Genomic DNA, 19,158 nt, shown 5'->3' with positions numbered 1-19,158 from the left:
AAACAAATTTACAAGCAAAAAACAACTCCATACAAGAGGGCAAAGGATATGAACAGACACTTCAAAAGAAGACATACACATGGCCAATGCATGTGAAAAAATGCTCATCACCACTAATCATTAGAGAAATGCAAATCAAAATCACAAGATAACATCTCACATCGGTCAGAAAAAGCCAAAAGATTACAGATGCTGGCAAGGTTGTGGATAAAAAGGAAAGCTTATACACCACTAAGGGGAATGTAAATTAGTTCAGCCATTGTGGAAAGCAGTTTGATGATTTTTCAAAGAACTTAAAACAGAATTAGCATTCAACCCAACAATCCCATTATCTGGTATATATCCAGAGGAATATAAATCGCTCTGCCTTAAAGATACATGTACACGTATGTTCACTGCAGCACTATTAACAATAGCAAAGACACAGAATTAACCTAAACGCCTATCAACAGTATACTAAAGAAAATGTGGTACATATACACCATGGAATACTATGCAGCCATAAAAATGAATGAGATCATGTCTTTTGCAGCAACATGAACGAAACTAGAGGCCATTATCCTAAGCAAACTAATTCATGTACAGAACACCAAAATACCACATGTTCTAACTTATAAGTGGGAGCTAAACATTCAGTACATACGAACACAAAGAAGGAAACAACAGACACCAGGGCGTACTTGAGGGTGGAGGGTGAAAGGAAGGTGAGGATGGGAAAACCACCTATTAGGTAATGTCACGTGACAAAGTAATCAGTACACCAAACCGCTGCAACATGCAATGTACCCATATAACAAATCTACACATGTACCTTTCAACCTAAAAGTTATTTTTAAAAATTAATTTAAAAATTAAAAATAAAATGCTCTAAATTAGATTGTGGTAACAGCTGCACAACCCTGTGCAAACTGTGTGTACTAAAAATCAATTGCTTTAAATGGGTGAATTGTATAATATATGAATTATATCTCAATAAAGTCCATTAAAAAAATACTGGATATCTTAACCCTTTATCCTATCCTTAGTTAGCTGTGGATAGTTCTAATAAGCCAGTATCTTTCCCCTCTACTTTTTATATTTCCCTGATTTTCCATATAATTCTGGTAAGGTACAGCAGCTAAAAGACCTTGATGGACCTTAATGGGCAACTCTCCTCTTATTCCTGTATTTATCCCAGTGGATGCTGGTTTCCTAGAAAGCACTTTCTGGAAAAAAAAATTACTACAAATATAAATAGGTCTAGAGGAAGGAACATATTCATGAGACTAAGTTGAGTTTCTGTGAAAGATCTAAAATTATCTTAGTAGGTTTTGGTAGTCAACAAAGGGAAAAAACATGAGTTCTACTTCATCTGTACAAACAAAGCAGTCACATATAAAAACATATGGAATGAAACAGGAGAATATAATAACTTTATAAATGACAACTGGCACCTATTCTAGCCAGTAACAATTTCAGAAGACTCACGATTTTAGTCTTGGTGACCTGACAGAGTACAAGCAAGTATGTGTTCTACTTGTATCTCCAAATCCGGATCAATAACAACCAGATAGATTCTAATGTCACTAAAACTAACAAGGAAATAAAACCAGGGTTCAACCCAATCATAGATTGTTCTTTCTGACTTGCAAATTCCCACTTCACACAACTAAGAGGGTAGAAAATTGTTGAGATTTGAGGGAAAGATTTGACACAAGTAATAAGAAAAATTTCCCCAATTTCTTAGATCATTCCCAATTGTATTGAGTAGATTTGTTTTTCATATTTTTACCTGAAAAACATATATGCATTCCTTGGAAGCAAGTAGGTAGCCTGAACTCATCATTATCACCATAACAATAATGAATTATACTTAAATGGCACCTCTGACGTATAAAACTGGTTTATACAAAGATGTTATCTCAGACTTAATCCTCCTGTCTACTGGATAATTATTTCAGTCAGAACTGTGAATATAGTACACCTTCTGGAAAAACACCAGTTGAAAGGTCTGAGCATGTTTCCAAACAATATAAAAATCCATCTCTAAGATCTGATAACTGTTTGTTTTTTTTTTTTGATTTAGTAGAAAGTGTCATCTTACAGTACCCTGGAGTCAGTCTAATGGCCCAAACTATTGTACTACAAAACCACAATAGGTATGAAAACTGTCATGAAACCAACATCTGAAAATAATTTAGGTACAAAAGAAACTCTATCTGGGGAGCCATGAGGCAATGCCAGAAAAAGACAACCATACTGAACGCATGTGGGATGTGTTGCCATATGTGGACACATATCCATGCCCACTTGTTTTTTAAACTTAACTATAAATTTCTTAGTTATAACTAAAGAGAAAAACATAACAGTTTAGTATTCAACCAATTGCCAACACATATGAGACAAACATTTTTGATGGTTGTGTCAAGATACAGAAAAAAATACAAAAATTATATATATATAAAACATATATGTCACACATATTTATATATTATATGTATATTCCAGGAAAATATAAGAGTATACTAATTAGGAAGTAAAACTGGGAAAGAACTAAATGAGGCAGTTGATGATGGCAAAAAAAAATTAAAAAATAAATTAATGGTCTATTTTACCATATGCTGCCTATCAAACATTGAAATTAATGCCAAAACTAAGTACACACAGGAAAACACATAAATTTAGGATCCAAATTTGTGAATTCTGAGGTAGGCACCAAAACAATGTCATTTTATAAGTGTAGACTTAAATATCCTCCTAAGCCTAGCTCTACACTCTCACTTAAGTTTTGAATCAAAAGAATTTTTCTTTTTAAAAATTAATAGTATCAATTTTTTTCCTGATTAGAAAGTAACATACTTTATGACAATTTTTTAAAATAAAAAACAGAAGAAAATAACCTGTAATACTACTACCCAGAAATAATCAGTATTAACCTCTTGTGCCATTTCTACCTAGGCTTTTGTCTATGCACATGGAACTCTTTTCATCTTTTTATTTTGCTGCATTTCTCTTCATAGCACTTATCACTTGAAATTACATTCTATATTTATTTGCTTGTTGATTATATGTTTCCCTACCAGCACAGAAGCTCCTTGAGGGATCTTTGTCTGTCTTTTCACCACTATAAGTCCTGTTTCTAGAACAATGCTGGCAATCACAGACATTCCATAAATATTTGTTGAATATATATACATATATTTTCATTAGGATCATATAATTCTTAATTTCAAATCCAACTTTTTTCTTAACTTTATATCACAGACACTTTCCCTTATCTTCAGATATTCTTTGAAAATTATATTTTTAGAAAGACTGCATATGGATATGTCACAATTTACTCAAGCATCCCCTACTATTGGGTATTTAAGGCTATTTCCAATTATTTTACAGTTCCAAATTATGCTGAGATATAAGTAAATCTTTATCTGTATTTTTTTTAAATCATGTATTAGAAATTAATTTACCTCTCGGGTGGGAAAGCTTTTCCTTCCATCATCTGGAAACACTGATCCCTTTTTTTACTCACAGTTTTAAAGGATGCTAGCCGGTGACGTGCCTGTTTCACAGTTTGACTAAGCTGCCAGGGAAAGGGGGAAAAAGCAAACAAAAGCAGGGTAAGTTTTAATACCAAATGCGCCAAGTGTGCCAACAGGAAAACAGGTCCCTATTATTAAAAAAATGCCAGATCTAAGACTAAAAGATTACTTGCAAAGGAGACTTTGATCTGCTGATAGTGTGGTACAATATTATTGTCATTATTCTAGAGATTGTACTTCGTAACTTGGTTTAAGGGTGGTTACTCAAACAGTTCTTTAAGAAATTATGTATACTTTATATAAAGCATGTACACAAAAATATGAGAACCTGAAGTCTGAATTAATACACTTGGAGATCACTGACCAGACACATTCCTTACCTTCTATCCACCTTTTTCAATAAAGAGTTATTTCTTCAAGTGCTCCATATATGCTTAATTGCTTTCATCACTGCTTGCTAGGAGACTCTATTCCTAGTTTCCTTAAAGTCCTTTTATCCCCAATTTACATGACTCCCTTCTCCACCCTCAACATTTGAAGACTATATATAGCTATTTAAAGTCTTTTCTTGAATCTCCCTTCCTCTTCCTCCAAGAAGCCTTCCTAAACTAACTTAGAACATAAATTCAAACATCTCAAAAGAACCAATTTGTTTCAACTACTTTAACACCTAATAAATGACTACTAATATTAAATGTTAATTTCGTGTTCATTCCTTATCTCTAGTAATTTCAGTATGCAGCTATTTTTATTTATTTTTCAGAGAGGCACAGCCTATTTTATATCTCACAAATTTGCAAAGAATATCTCATTAGGGAAACAAAGAAACAAAATATATATCATTTTTAAGATAAGCACTGTAGGCCGGGCACAGTAGCTCACACCTGTAATCCTAGCACTTTGGGAGGCCGAGGCGGGCGGATCACCTGAGGTCAGGAGTTCAAGACCGAGACTAGCCTGGCCAATGTGGTGAAACCCCATTTCTACTAAAAATACAAAAATTAGCCAGGCGTGGTGGCGCGCACCTGTAATCCCAGCTACTCAGGAGGCTGAGGCAAGAGAATTGCTTGAACCCAGGAGGCAGAGGCTGCAGTGAGATGAGAACATGCCACTGCACTCCAGCCTGCGTGACAGAGAGTCCATCTCAAAAATAAATAAATAAATAAAAATACAAATAAAAAAATAAAGATAAGTACTGTATCACATGGAGGAAAAGTATATCTTGTACTAGTCAGTAAAATTATGGCAAAGTCAAGACAACTACTAACCCATTCACTGAAAGTTTAATAATATCAATTCTCCCTTGAAGAGAAATGATGACTATGACTTCTCCACAGAAAATACCAAAAAAATTTGCCGTGGTGGCACACGTCTGTAGTCTGTAACTCAAGAGGCTGAGGTGCGAGAGGTGGAAGGATTGCTCGAGCCTGGAGATCAAGGCAGAAGTGAGCTGAGATTGCACCATTACACTCTAACCTGGATGACAGAGCAAGACTCTGTCTAAAAAAAAAATAAAATAAATTTTATGGCTTTTGCTAATAATTACCTAAGGATGAAAACACTCTACTAGCTCAGAGTTTTTACAGCACATCACCTCTATTTATACTTGTTTCTAGAGGTCTATACCTCTACCCAGAGAAATCAGCTTGAAATATACTACTCTTTGTTTTGCCAAGAGGAAGGCTTGTAGATTTGGTCAGCTGCCGAGTGGCCAAAGGGAATCAAGATAGAGTTGTTCACAATGCAAAAAGAGATATGTGTAGCTGAAATTACCAAAAAAATAGCCCCATGACTATGCCTGTTTTATTCATTGCCACTTAAGGTAGGTGTTATTGCCCTGCACCATGTGACCAAGGATTTAAAAATCCCCATTTTAATAAATTTGAAATAGGGGTTTGGAATTTTCATTTCCCATCAAATCCAAACCTCTATTAGAGTCACATTGATTATAGGCCCTTAAGCAGGATATTTCAACTGGTTCAGCAGCTAGAATATACATTATTTTTCTTCCGTTTCTCTACAGTTACCATAACCCTTCACCAAGCCTCAATCTTGGAAAGGCTTTTTCCATGACATGCTTTGAGGACTGTCATAGGGTGAATAATGGCCACCCAAAGATACCAAGTGTTAATCCCTAGAACCTGTAAATATTACTTTATTTTAAAAAAATGGCCTTTGCAAATGTGATTAAGTTAAGGATCTTGAGATCTTAAGGACGTTGAGAAGATAACCCTGGATTATCCATATGGGTCCTAACGAGAGAAGTAGAGGGAGATTCAACATACAGAAGAGAAGGTGGTGTGAAAATGCCATGCAGAGATTTATGTGATGCAGCCGCAAGAAAAGGAATGCCAGCAGACACCAAAAGCTGGAATTGTCAAAAAAACAAACTTTCCCCTAGAACCTGAGGATGGAGCACAGCCCTGATGACACCTTCATTTTGGTTTAGTGAAGCTGATTCTGGACTTCTGGCCTCCAGAACTGAGAGATAATAAATTTCTGTAATTTTTTAAGTCATTAACTTTGAACTAATGTGCAGCAGTCACCAGAAACTAATACAAAGACTAAAGTTAATGTTAACAAGCAATTTAGCAAAAACATAGAACCCAGAGGGATATTATAAATTAAATTATGTAATAATTAAAATGAACAAGTAGATAAGCACATTTCTCTTCAAGATGATGGTGGTCATTACATATATGTGTAACTGTGTGAATGTCTGTGGTGTATATATACACATTTGTATGTATACTTACATATATATGTTTAAATGTACATATGCATATGTGCATGTGTTATATGTATGTCAACATTCAAAACATAAAATTTGACCAAAAGTCTTTTCTATCTAGAACCTTAGGCACACTATTGATTCTTTTGTAGTTGTTACTGTTATTAACAAAGACTACCATTAAATCTCTGACTAAGGCTTAGATTCCCTGATGGAGATGAATAACTCATAATTAGATAAACAGAATACCTAGCAAATGAAAAATCAATATAACTCCAGATAAAACAAAAAACCATACACAGAAGGAAAAGTAATCATAGTTTACTTATGGATCAGTTGTGATTAATGTTTATATAGTCATAACAACATAAATGCTTAACATAGACCTCAGCAAAATTATAATATAACTACAAAGAGAGGACAAGGGTGGAAAGAGTGCACGTGTAGTGGTGGCAGCAGATAGAAAGAGGAATAAATCCTCATCCTTCCTAGTGGGAAATCAATATAAATGTCTAATTTTGTTTTAATTAAGAAGGAATACTACTAGCATGTTACTTAGAAATATGAGTATTAACACCAAAATATAAAAGAATTCAAATAGTTGCTTTTGAGGAAGAAGAAATGAGGAAATGGGCCATACTGCCCAAGGTAATTTACAGATTCAATGCCACTCCCATCAAGCTACCAATGACCTTCTTCACAGAATAGGAAAAAACTACTTTAAAGTTCATATGGAACCAAAAAAGAGCCTACATTGCCAAGACAATCCTAAGTCAAAAGAACAAAGCTGGAGGCATCGTGCTACATGACTTCAAACTATACTACAAGGCTACAGTAACCAAAACAGCATGGTACTGGTACCAAAACAGAGATATAGACCAATGGAACAGAACAGAGCCCTCAAAATAATACCACACATGTACAGCCATCTGATCTTTGACAAACCTGACAAAAACAAGAAATGGGGAAAGGATTCCATATTTAATAAATGGTGCTGGGAAAATTGGCTAGCCATTAGTAGAAAGCTGAAATTGGATCCTTTCCTTACTCCTTATACAAAAATTAATTCAAGATGGATTAGAGACTTAAATGTTAGACCTAATACCATAAAAACCCTAGAAGAAAACCTAGGTAATTCCATTCAGGACATAGGTATGGGCAAGGACTTCATGTCTAAAACACCAAAAGCAACGGCAACAAAAGCCAAAATTGACAATGGGATCTAATTAAACTAAAGAGCTTCTGCACAGCAAAAGAAACTACCATCAGAGTGAACAGGCAACCTACAGAATGGGAGAAAATTTTTGCAATCTACTCATCTGACAAGGGCTAATATCCAGAACCTACAAAGAACTCAAACAAATTTACAAGAAAAAAACAACCCCATCAAAAGTGGGCAAAGGATATGAACAGACATTTCTCAAACGAAGACATTCACACAGCCAACAGACACATGAAAAAATGCTCATCATCACTGGCCATCAGAGAAATGCAAATCAAAACCACAATGAGATACCATCTCACACCAGTTAGAATGGCAATCATTAAGAAGTCAGGAAACAACAGGTGCTAGAGAGGACGTGGAGAAATAGGAACACCTTTACACTGTTGGTGGGATTGTAAACTAGTTCAACCATTGTGGAAAACAGTATGGTGATTCCTCAAGTATCTAGAACTAGAAATACCATATGACCCAGCCATTCCATTACTGGGTATATACCCAAAGGATTATAAATCATGCTGCTATAAAGACACATGCACACGTATGTTTATTGCGGCACTATTCACAATAGCAAAGACTTGGAATCAACCCAAATGTCCATCAGTGACAGACTGGATTAAGAAAATGTGGCACATACACACCATGGAATACTATGCAGCCATAAAAAAGGATGAGTTCGTGTCCTTTGTAGGGACATGGATGCAGCTGGAAACCATCATTCTCAGCAAACTATCGCACGAACAGAAAACCAAACACTGCATGTTCTCACTCATAGGTGGGAATTGAACAATGAGATCATTTGGACATGGGAAGGGGAACATCACACACCAGGGCCTATTGTGGGGAGGGGGGAGGGGAGAGGGATGGCATTGGGAGTTATACCTGATGTAAATGACGAGTTGATGGGTGCTGACGAGTTGATGGGTGCAGCACACCAACATGGCACATGTACACATATGTAACAAACCTGCATGTTGTACACATGTACCCTAGATCTTAAAGTATAATTAAAAAAAAAGAAAAAAAGAAATGATGAAATGGGCAAAGTACTTATCTTTTTTAATAACAATGCACACAACTGTTTACTTGTTCAAACTATGTACATATGTACTTTTAATAAAACTCATTGTAAAAAATGAGAAAAAAATCCCAGACAATATCTCTCAAAAAGCTTCCTCTCCATGAACAACATAAACATATAAATGCATTTTTGGTTCTCATATTGCATATATAAATACATATGTACATATATCAGACCTCAGGAATATCCTAGAGAACATGAGCCTACATTTTAGCTCGGAGAAGTTTGTTATTACCGACCTTCTGAAGCCTACTTCTGTCAACTCATCAAAGTCATTCTCCGTCCAGCTTTGTTCTGTTGCTGGTGAGGAGCTGCGATCCTTTGGAGGAGAAGAGGCGCTCTGGTTTTCAGAATTTTCAGCTTTTCTCCTCTGGTTTCTCCCCATCTTTGTGGTTTTATCTACCTTTGGTCTTTGATGATGGTGACCTACAGATGGGGTTTTGGTGTGGATGTACTTTTTGTTGATGCTGATGCTACTCCTTTCTGTTTGTTAGTTCTCCTAACAAACCAATGACAACAAAACTTCACTTGCACTGACCCCTAGAGACTATATCCCAGATATACCAGACAACCAAATCACAGTACCTTCTAAGGAATACTGCCAGGCCCACAAGTCCTATTAAAGGTGCAGCCTTAGGCAACTTCCTCCCTAGCCTTAGCTGACTGGAGCAAGGGTTGTGTAGTAGTGTATCAAATAAAAACAGGCCTTGATGCAATGCCTTCTGCACACCAAAAAAAAAAAACGTCTATTTTGCACACAGAAACATAACTTTAACAATGAGCAAAAGCACTTCTTTGTAACAAAACAAAAATTATACTATATAAATTTTGAGATTTACATCTTAAAATCTAAAGCAAACAATGATTAGATAGTAAAATTTAAAACATCAAGCAAATATGAAGGATAAAATTTGAGAAATATGGATATCTAACTATGACACTGTTCATATATTCTTCAGTTCTTTTTAACTTGTTTGTGCAATTTTTTAGCCAATCAAGGATAAGACAGAATTTATATGTAACTGTATAAATGAGACAATTAGTAATACTATGTAGGTCATGGGACAAGAGTATAGATGAGATCTAATATTTATAGAATTTCACCTACTTCATTGTCATGGAAGACCAAAACCAATTTAAAGTGTATTCTTAATGCCATAAAAATCTAATCAAAGTTGAATTTTATTCAAGTACAATGTAGTTTATTTGCAAATGATATCACACTGATTTTTAAATGTGTTAGACTTTTCAGTGACCAGAAAATACTATACAACTTTTAATGTATAGTATTTTCTGGTAAAAAGTTGAACTTACATGAGCCACTTTTTATAACCCACGAATCCCGATGCAATGCAGCAAGTTGCATTATCTTTCTTTTGTCACAATTGCTATCAATCTACAAGACGGCCAGTAATGTAGACCTAATGCAAAAAGGCAAGCTGGGCCAATAAATATTCCTTACCTCAGATAATAAACTAGGAAATATCCAGAGAAAAGTTAGAGAGAGGACCTGAACATAAAAGGTCCTAAATTGGAAAAAAGAGGCTAACAGGTCCTCAAGGATACCAAAGTTATGAAGCTATGATGAAGAGATGACAATACCAGTTAGTGGTAAAAAAATGAGAAAATAAGAGGGAAGCATACATGTAGAAACAAGGGGACCAACTATACTAGTTTACCTAGAACTGTCTCAGTTTTAGCACTGAAAGTACCACGTGCTGGAAACCCCTCGATCTTACACTAATAGGGGAAGTTGGTCACCCTATGACAAGAACTGAATCAATCAAGCTACTGATTAAATATGACTGTGAAGATCAAAGATTTCATGCTCTTGAGGTTACTGGAGCTACCTCACATCCAGAAAAACTCTCCAGTTGCATTCCTGAAGGGAGTTTGGATTTGTGTAAGATTCTGATTCTTCCCTTATTAACCCACGTGTATTCTTAAAATAAACTTTCCCCTTGTTTGGGTTAGCCTGAGTTCTTGCAGCCAAAAGTGCCTGACTAAAATACTGGTTTTTTCAATGGTAGATTGCAAGAATTTAGCAGGCTATTTCACATTACTTAAAGCTTTACTACAAAAAGTAATTATTTCCATGGTTTTAAAACACTGGAAAACTAGCATGTAAAGAGAGAATAAAAATAGAAATAAGATAGTAAAAGATTCAGTGAGAAACAAAAAGCTGGAATAAACCATGTCAGAAAACAGTAGCAAACCGAATAGGGACAGATCAATAAAAAGTTGTTATACAGTAAGACTAAAACAATGATCAGTTGTTCTTTAATTCCTCACCAAAATGCAGCTGTCAAGGGACAGCACAGAAACTCAATCCCTAAAGATAAATATCAGTCCTAACGAAAAGAAAATATTGGTTCTATTTTATAAGAGCACTTGAAATTTCTTCCAGTCTACAATTTTAGCTCCTAACTTTAGGTAACTAATCTTAATTGACCTTTCAACAAGTAGGTAATACCAAGTACTATCAAGTAGAGGGTGAGGTGGGGGTATGGATTAAGAGCAATAGTGGCCAAATCATATTTGAAATACTGTATTGTGTTGTTTTTGAGGTCCTATTTCAGAAGAATATTGAAAAATAAAATAGTATTCAGAAGAAATCAACAAGGCATTAGGAATATAGAAACCCAAAAAAGAAAAATGATAACTATAATCAAATACTTGAAGTGCTCTCAGATGGTATTTTATTTTTTATTACCTGAGAGGGCAAAATTAAGACCAATAGATAAAAGTTATAGGGAAGAAGATTTTTGACTCAACATGTTGAAAAAATAGTTGTAATAATTTCAAGTCTTCTAAAAATAAAAGGACCAGTCTGAAAAAGTAGTGAGTTATCCAATAGTGGAGGTGTCGTGGCAGGAATTAGATGCCCATATATAGAGATAATATAAAAAGAATTGTGGGGGGTCCGTTTCAAGATGGCCGAATAGAAACAGCTCCAGTCTAGCAGCTCCCAGCGTGATCCATGCAGAAGACGGGTGATTTCTGCATTTCCAACTGAGGTACCTGGTTCATCTCACTGGGACTGGCTAGACAGTGGGTGCAGTCCACAGAGGGTGAGCTGAAGCAGGGTGAGACGGGAAGCGCAAGGGGTCAGGGGATTTCCTTTTCCTAGCCAAGGGAAGCCATGACAGAAGTACCTGGAAAATCGGGACACTCCCGTCCTAACACTGTGCTTTTCCAATGGTCTAGCAAACGGCACACCAGGAGATTATACCCCGTGCCTGGCTCGGTGGGTCCCACGCCCATGGAGCCTTGCTCACTGCTAGCACAGCAGTCCGAGATTGAACAGTGAGGTGGCAGCCTGGCTGGAGGAGGGGCGTCCACCATTGCTGAGGCTTGAGTAGATAAACAAAGTGTCCAGGAAGCTCAAACTGTGTGGAATCCACTGCAGCTCAAGGAGGCCTGCCTGCCTGCCTCCGTAGACTCCACCTCTGGGGTCAGAGCATAGCCGAACAAAAGGCAGCAGAAACTTCTGCAGACTTAAACATCCCTGTCTCACAGCTCTGAAGAGAGCAGTGGTTCTCCCAGCACAGAGTTTGAGCTCTGAGAATGGAAAGACTGCCTCCTCAAGTGGGTCCCTGACCCCCGTGTAGCCTAACGGGGAGATACCTCTCAGTAGGGGCCGACTGACACCTCATACAGCCGGGTGCCCCTCTGAGACGAAGCTTCCAGAGGAAGGATCAGGCAGCAATATTTGCTGTTCTGCAGCCTCCGTTGGTGACACCCAGGCAAACAGGGTCTGGAGTGGACCTCCAGCAAACTCCAACATACCTGTAGCTGAGGGACCTGACTGTTAGAAGGAAAACTAACAAACAGAAAGGAATAGCATCAACATCAAAAAAAAGTACATCCACACCAAAACCCCATCTGTAGGTCACCATCATCAAAGACCAAAGGTAGATAAAATCACAAAGATGGGGAGAAACCAGAGGAGAAAAGCTGAAAATTCTAAAAACCAGAACGACTCATCTCCTCCAAAGGATCGCAGCTCCTCACCAGCAACAGAACAAAGCTGGACGGAGACAGACTTTGACGAGCTGACAGAAGTAGGCTTCAGAAGGTCAGTAATAACGAACTTCTATGAGCTAAAGGATGATGTTCGAATCCATCGCAAGGAAGCTAAAAACATGGAAAAAAGATTAGACGAATGGCTAACTAGAATGGACAGTGTCCATTTAAGGTTGTCTTAAATGACCTGATGGAGCTGAAAACCATGGCACGAGAACTACGTGACACATCCACAAGCTTCAGTAGCCGATTCAATCAAGTGGAAGAAAGGGTATCCATGACTGAAGGTGAAATTAATGAAATGAAGTGAGAAGAGAAGTTTAGAGAAAAAAGAGTAAAAAGAAACAAAGCCTTCAAGAAATATGGGACTACATGAAAACACCAAATCTGTGTTTGACTGGTGTACCTGAAAGTGACTGGAAGAATGGAACCAAGTTGGAAAATACTCTTCAGGATATCATCCTGGAGAACCTTCCCAACGTAGCAAGGCAGGCCAACATTCAAAGTCAAGAAACACAGAGAACACCACAAAGATACTCCTCAAGAAGAGCAACCCCAAGACACGTAATTGTCAGATTCACCAAGGTTGAAATGAAGGAAAAAATGTTAAGGGCAGCCAGAGGGAAAGGTCAGATTACCCACAAAGGGAAGCCCATCAGACTAACAACAGATCTCTTGGCAGAAACTCTACAAGCCAGAAGAGAGTGGGGACCAATATTCAACATTATTATAGAAGAGAATTTTCAACCCAGAATTTCCTATCCAGCCAAACTAAGCTTCATAAGTGAAGGAGAAATAAAATCCTTTACAGACAAGCAAATACTAAGAGATTGTGTCACCACCAGGCCTGCCTTACAAGAGCTCCTGAAGGAAGCACTAAACATGGCAAGGAACGACCAGTACCAACCACTGCAAAAACATGCCAAATTGTAAAGACCATCAACGCTAGAAAGAAACTGCATCAACTAACGGGCAAAACAACCAGCTAACATCATAATGACAAGATCAAATTCACATATAACAATATTAACCTTAAATGTAAATGGGCTAAATGTCCCAATTAGAAGACACAGACTGGCAAACTGAAAAAAGAGTTAAGTGTGATGTATTCAGGAGACCCATCTCACGTGCAGAGACACACATAGGCTCAAAATAAAGGGATGGAGGAAGATCTACCAAGCAAATGGAAAACAAAAAAAAGCAGGAGTTGCAATCCTAGGCTCTGATAAAATAGAACTTTAAACAAACAAAGATCAAAAGAGGCAAAGCCATTACATAATGGTAAAGGGATCAATCCAACGAGAAGAGCTAACTATCCTAAATATATATGCACCCAATACAGGAGCACCCAAATTCATAAAGCAAGTCCTTAGAGACCTACAAAGAGACTTAGACTCCCACACAATACTAGTGGGAGACTTTAACACCCCACTGTCAATAATAGACAGATCGATGTGACAGAAGGTTAACAAGGATATCCAGGACTTGAACTCAGCTCTGCACCAAGCGGACCTAATAGACATCTACAGAACTCTCCACCCCAAATCAACAGAATATACATTCTTCTCAGCACCACGTCGTACTTGTTCCAAAATTGACCACATAGTTGGAAGTAAAGCACTCCTCAGCAAATGTAAAAGAACAGAAATCACGGCAAACTCTCTCTCAGACCACAGTGCGATCAAATTAGAACTCAGGATTAAGAAACTCACTCAAAACTGCACAACTACATGGAAACTGAACAATTCTGCTCCTGAATGACTACTGGGTAAATAATGATGAAGGCAGAAATAAAGATGTTCTTTGAAACCAATGAGAACGAAGACACAACGTACCAGAATCTCTGGGACACATTAAAAGCAGTGTGTAGAGGGAAATTTGTAACACTAAAGGCCCACAAGAGAAAGCTGGAAAGATCTAAAATCTACACCCTAACATCACAATTAAAAGAACCAGAGAAGCAAGAGCAAACAAATTCAAAAGCTAGGAGAAGGCAAGAAATAACTAAGATCAGAGTAGAATTGAAGGAGATAGAGACACAAAAATCCCTTCAAAGAATCAATGAATCCAGGAGCTGGTTTTGTGAAAAGATCAACAAAATTGATAGACCACTAGCCAGACTAATAAAGAAAAGAGAGAACAATCAAATAGACGCAATAAAAAATGATACAGGGGATACCATCACCGATCCCACAGAAATACCAACTACCGTCAGAGAATACTATAAACACCTCTACGCAAATAAACTAGAAAATCTAGAAGAAATGGATAAATTCCTGTCCAAATTTAGACTCTCCCAAGACTAAAGCAGGAAGAAGTTGAATCCCTGAACAGAACAATAGCAAGTTCTGAAATTGAGGCAATAATTAATAGCCTACCAACCAAAAAAAGTTCAGGACCAGACGGATTCACAGTCGAATTCTACCAGAGGTACAAAGAGGAGTTGGTACCATTCCTTCTGAAACTATTCCAATCAATAGAAAAAGAGGGAATCCTCCTTAACACATTTTATGAGACCAACATCATCCTGATACCAAAGCCTGGCAGAGACATAACAAAAAAAGAGAATTTTAGACCAATATCCCTGATGAACATTGATGCGAGAATCCTCAATAAAATACTGGCAAACAGAAATCAGCAGCACATCAAAAAGCTTATCCACCAAGATCAAGTTGGCTTCATCCCTGGGATACAAGGCTGGTTCAACATATGCAAATCAATAAAAGTAATCCATCACATAAACAGAACCAACAATAAAAACCACATGATTATCTCAATAGATGCAGAAAAGGCCTTCAAAAAAATTCAACAGACCTTCCTGCTAAAAAATCTCAATAAACTTGGTATTGATGGAATGTATCACAAAATAATGAGAGCTATTTATGACAAACCCACAGCCAATATCATACTAAATGGGCAAAAACTGGAAGCATTCCCTTTGAAAACTGGCACAAGACAGGAATGCCCTCTCTCACCGCTCCTATTTAACATAGTGTTGGGAGTTCTGGCTAGGGCAATCAGGCAAGAGAAAGAAATAAAGGGTATCCAGTTAGGTAAAGAAGAAGTCAAATTGTCCCTGTTTGCAGATGACATGATTGCATATTTAGAACCCCATCATCTCAGCCCAAAATCTCCTTAAGCTGATAAGCAACTTCAGCAAAGTCTCAGGATACAAAATCAATGTGCAAAAATCACAAGCATTCCTATACACCAATAACAGACAAACACACAGCCAAATCATGAGTGAACTCCCATTAACAATTGCTTCAAAGAGAATAAAATACCTAAGAATCCAACTTACAAGGGATGTGAAGGACCTCTTTAAGGAGAACTACAAACCACTGCTCAACAAAATAAAAGAGGACACAAACAAATGGAAGAACATTCCATGCTCATGGATAGGAAGAATCAATATCGTGAAAATGCCCATACTGCCCAAGGTAATTTATAGATTAAATGCCACTCCCATCAAGCTACCAATGACTTTTTTCACAGAATTGGAAAAAACTACTTTAAAGTTCATATGGAACCAAAAAAGAGCCCGCATTGCCAAGACAATCCTAAGTCAAAAGAACAAAGCTGGAGACATCACGCTACCTGACTTCAAACTATACTACAAGGTTACAGTAACAAAAACAGCATGGTACTGGTACCAAAACAGATATATAGATCAATGGAACAGAACAGAGGCCTCAGAAATAACAGCGCACATCTACAACCATCTGATCTTTGACAAATCTGACAAAAACAAGAAATGGGGAAAGAAATGTGTACGTTGTGCACATGTACCCTAAAACTTAAAGTAAAAAAAAAAAAAGAATAGAATTCTTTGGAGAGAGAAAGATAGGACCAGATGATATCCTTTTCTAACATTTAATAAAAGTGTAAATAAATTCAAACCTATGGAAAACTTCAAACATATACAGAAGTAATCAGAACACTATAATGAACCACCATGGAGAGATATGGATACCTCACTTTAGCATTATCAACTCCTAGCCAATCTTGTTTCATCCGTAACTCCCTTCTTTACCTCATTCTTTTATCATTTAAGTGTATTCCGGACATCAAACAGTTTCATGCATAAATATTTCAATATGTCAGATGAATTTTTTAAACTCTTCCAACTCCAAGATCCCATGTTTCTATAACACCAACACAAGAAAACTGAGAAGTGTACTAACATTCAGAAAGTGAATTATGTGTACCATTTACCCAACCAGTTCTAGATAAACTAAGGGAGTTCGTGCCTGAACTGTCTCATTGTCTAGTTTTATGGTGACATCTAGTGGATAAAAACTGCAACAGACGTGGTAAGATCAAAAAGCATCTATTGTCATGGAGTCATATGGTCAAAGTTTACAGGCTCAAAGTCACTGAACGTTCTTCAGTAGTTCATATCCTTTCCAGAAAAAAAAAAAAAAAAAAAGTGCAGGGGTGTTATAAAAACTTTTTAAAATCTTGTGACATTTGAGGTTTTGCATAACCTGATTTCTTCCTCCCTATCCAACCCCATTTTTGGTTATTCTCCATTATAAACTATCAATTAGAAAGTTTCCATCACTTATTCCCAAATACACCAAGCTCACTGCAGATTCTAGGCTTTTCGTTTGTTTGTTTTTTAAGAAAAAATTATCTTGACCAGGTGCGGTGGCTCACGCCTGTAATCCCAGCACTTTGACAGGCCAAGGCAGGCGGATCCCTTGAGCTCAGGAATTCGAGACCAGCCTGGCCAACATAGTGAAACCCCATCTCTACTAAAAATACAAAAATTAGCCAGGCATGTTGGCAGGCATGGCAGGCACCTACTCCAGCTACTTGCGAGGCTGAGGCAGAAGAATCAGGAGATTCTCTTGAATCCAGGAGGAGGAGGTTGCAGTAAGCCAGGACTGCACCACTGCACTCCAGCCTGGGCAACACAGTGAGACTCCATCTCTAAGAAAAACAATTATCTTGAATTTACCAACTCAAAATGTGTAGTTCAATTCTGTCTCTCCCATGAATTCTTCCCCTACTGTTTTCTTAAAATTTTCTGAACTCCCATAGCACAACTTTATTGCAAAACACAGAAAATTTCTCTATATTATTATATAATATAATGAGTGGTCTATTAGTTTTGTATTTCTACCTGAAAATATAAAGCCATGGAGGGTCCTATTTCACATTTCCTTAGTATCACTACAATCCATAACAAACAGCATATGCAAATACTGCTGACTGATGAGTTCTATTTATGTATTACACAGGTGAAGTTAAATCATCACAACCGTGGGACTAATAGCTACAAGCACCACGAAAGCAAGGACTGTGTCTGTCTTAAGTCAATGTTCTATTCCTTGTACTTTATGCAGTGTCTGGCTCAATAAATATTTGCTAACAAATAAAAATGATTATTACAAACTGAACAATGACAAGAAAGAGTCAAATAGTTGTGGACAAAGAAAAAAATGTTAACAGTATTTCAACATGATAATGTGTGCTTCTAAAGCTTTTCCTATTTATATTAATAGCACAATTAAATTATGACCAAGTATGTTAAGCAGTGATACAGCTTTTATTTTCACATACTCATAATTTTCCATATTTTCTCTCTTCCTCTCATTATTTCTAGGAATACATTTTAAATAAGATGAAGAACAATTACTGAAGCAGAGGTGAAGACTGTATCAACTGGACAAAAGCTCAGGTATACCAAGGTGGGGGCTAAATGGACAGAGTCAAGCAATTTGAATGGATGAATCTACTCACAGTGGTTAATTTTTAAATATTAGGTATATAAAATGAGTCATTAAATAAAAATTACATTTTTCCAAAAACTCTGGATATGTTAAGAATTTACTATATTATTCTTTAACCTACAACTATAGATTCATTTATTGTGATAATCAGATTAAAAAATAAGAAAAATGAGACAAAAAGAAATAATAAATGAAATGCCACCTATGTGTACTGAATTTCTTTGCAACAAAGCTAAGAATTATTTCTCTCTGTATACTACAAACTAATAGTAGCTTACCTAGAATGTAATTTCAATATAACTGGGAAAATCCATGTTCTTGACCTAAAGTGCTTTCTAATAAGTTTTTAATTCTAACACTTTGGCACCTTTCTTTAGATAATTTTGGAGTGTCTTACCAAACACAAATAGATGTAAATTTAAAATTTTTAAAAAGCATTATTCCACTATTCCCCACTTTACAAAGCTAAAAAAAGTAAGAGGTGATTATAAAAAGTGAAGCTGAGTGTGACAACTCTTAACCCCTACCTCATACCCGAGATGTCATATTTATAGTTTAGGGGATGGGGAAAATATCATAGACATAAAATAAAATGAACAGGTACTTACAGCCTGGGCTTGTTGTTGGAATAATTCGTTCTGATTCTCTTCATCTTCTATTCCATCCCCAGGCATCAGGGAAGGAGGTAATCTAGAACTTCCAATAGCAACATTCAAATTGTTTGGAAAAACACTTGTCCTTTTGGAAGTTAAGTGTGCTGCTGAAGACTGCATGGCTATAGAGCCTTCTTTTTCCGCCTACACAAAGGAAGAAAGGGGGATAGTAACATTCTACCCTAATCC

At 36.8% G+C, this 19,158-nt stretch overlaps 1 protein-coding gene across 1 annotated transcript in view; it reads right to left on the bottom strand.

The window, feature by feature from the left end:
* CCDC15 (coiled-coil domain containing 15) overlaps positions 1-19,158 on the bottom strand; it is a 93,429-nt gene that overhangs the window by 68,589 nt on the left and 5,682 nt on the right. The window contains 4 exon segments of the mRNA XM_033205435.1: positions 1,137-1,205; positions 3,447-3,502; positions 3,505-3,559; positions 18,925-19,113. Coding sequence (XP_033061326.1) covers positions 1,137-1,205; positions 3,447-3,502; positions 3,505-3,559; positions 18,925-19,113 — 369 coding nt within the window.

Source organism: Trachypithecus francoisi, unplaced genomic scaffold (genome assembly GCF_009764315.1).
Source record: "Trachypithecus francoisi isolate TF-2019V2 unplaced genomic scaffold, Tfra_2.0 Lachesis_group8, whole genome shotgun sequence".
NCBI classification, from domain to species: domain Eukaryota; kingdom Metazoa; phylum Chordata; class Mammalia; order Primates; family Cercopithecidae; genus Trachypithecus; species Trachypithecus francoisi.
This window is presented reverse-complemented; position numbering and strand designations above follow the sequence as displayed.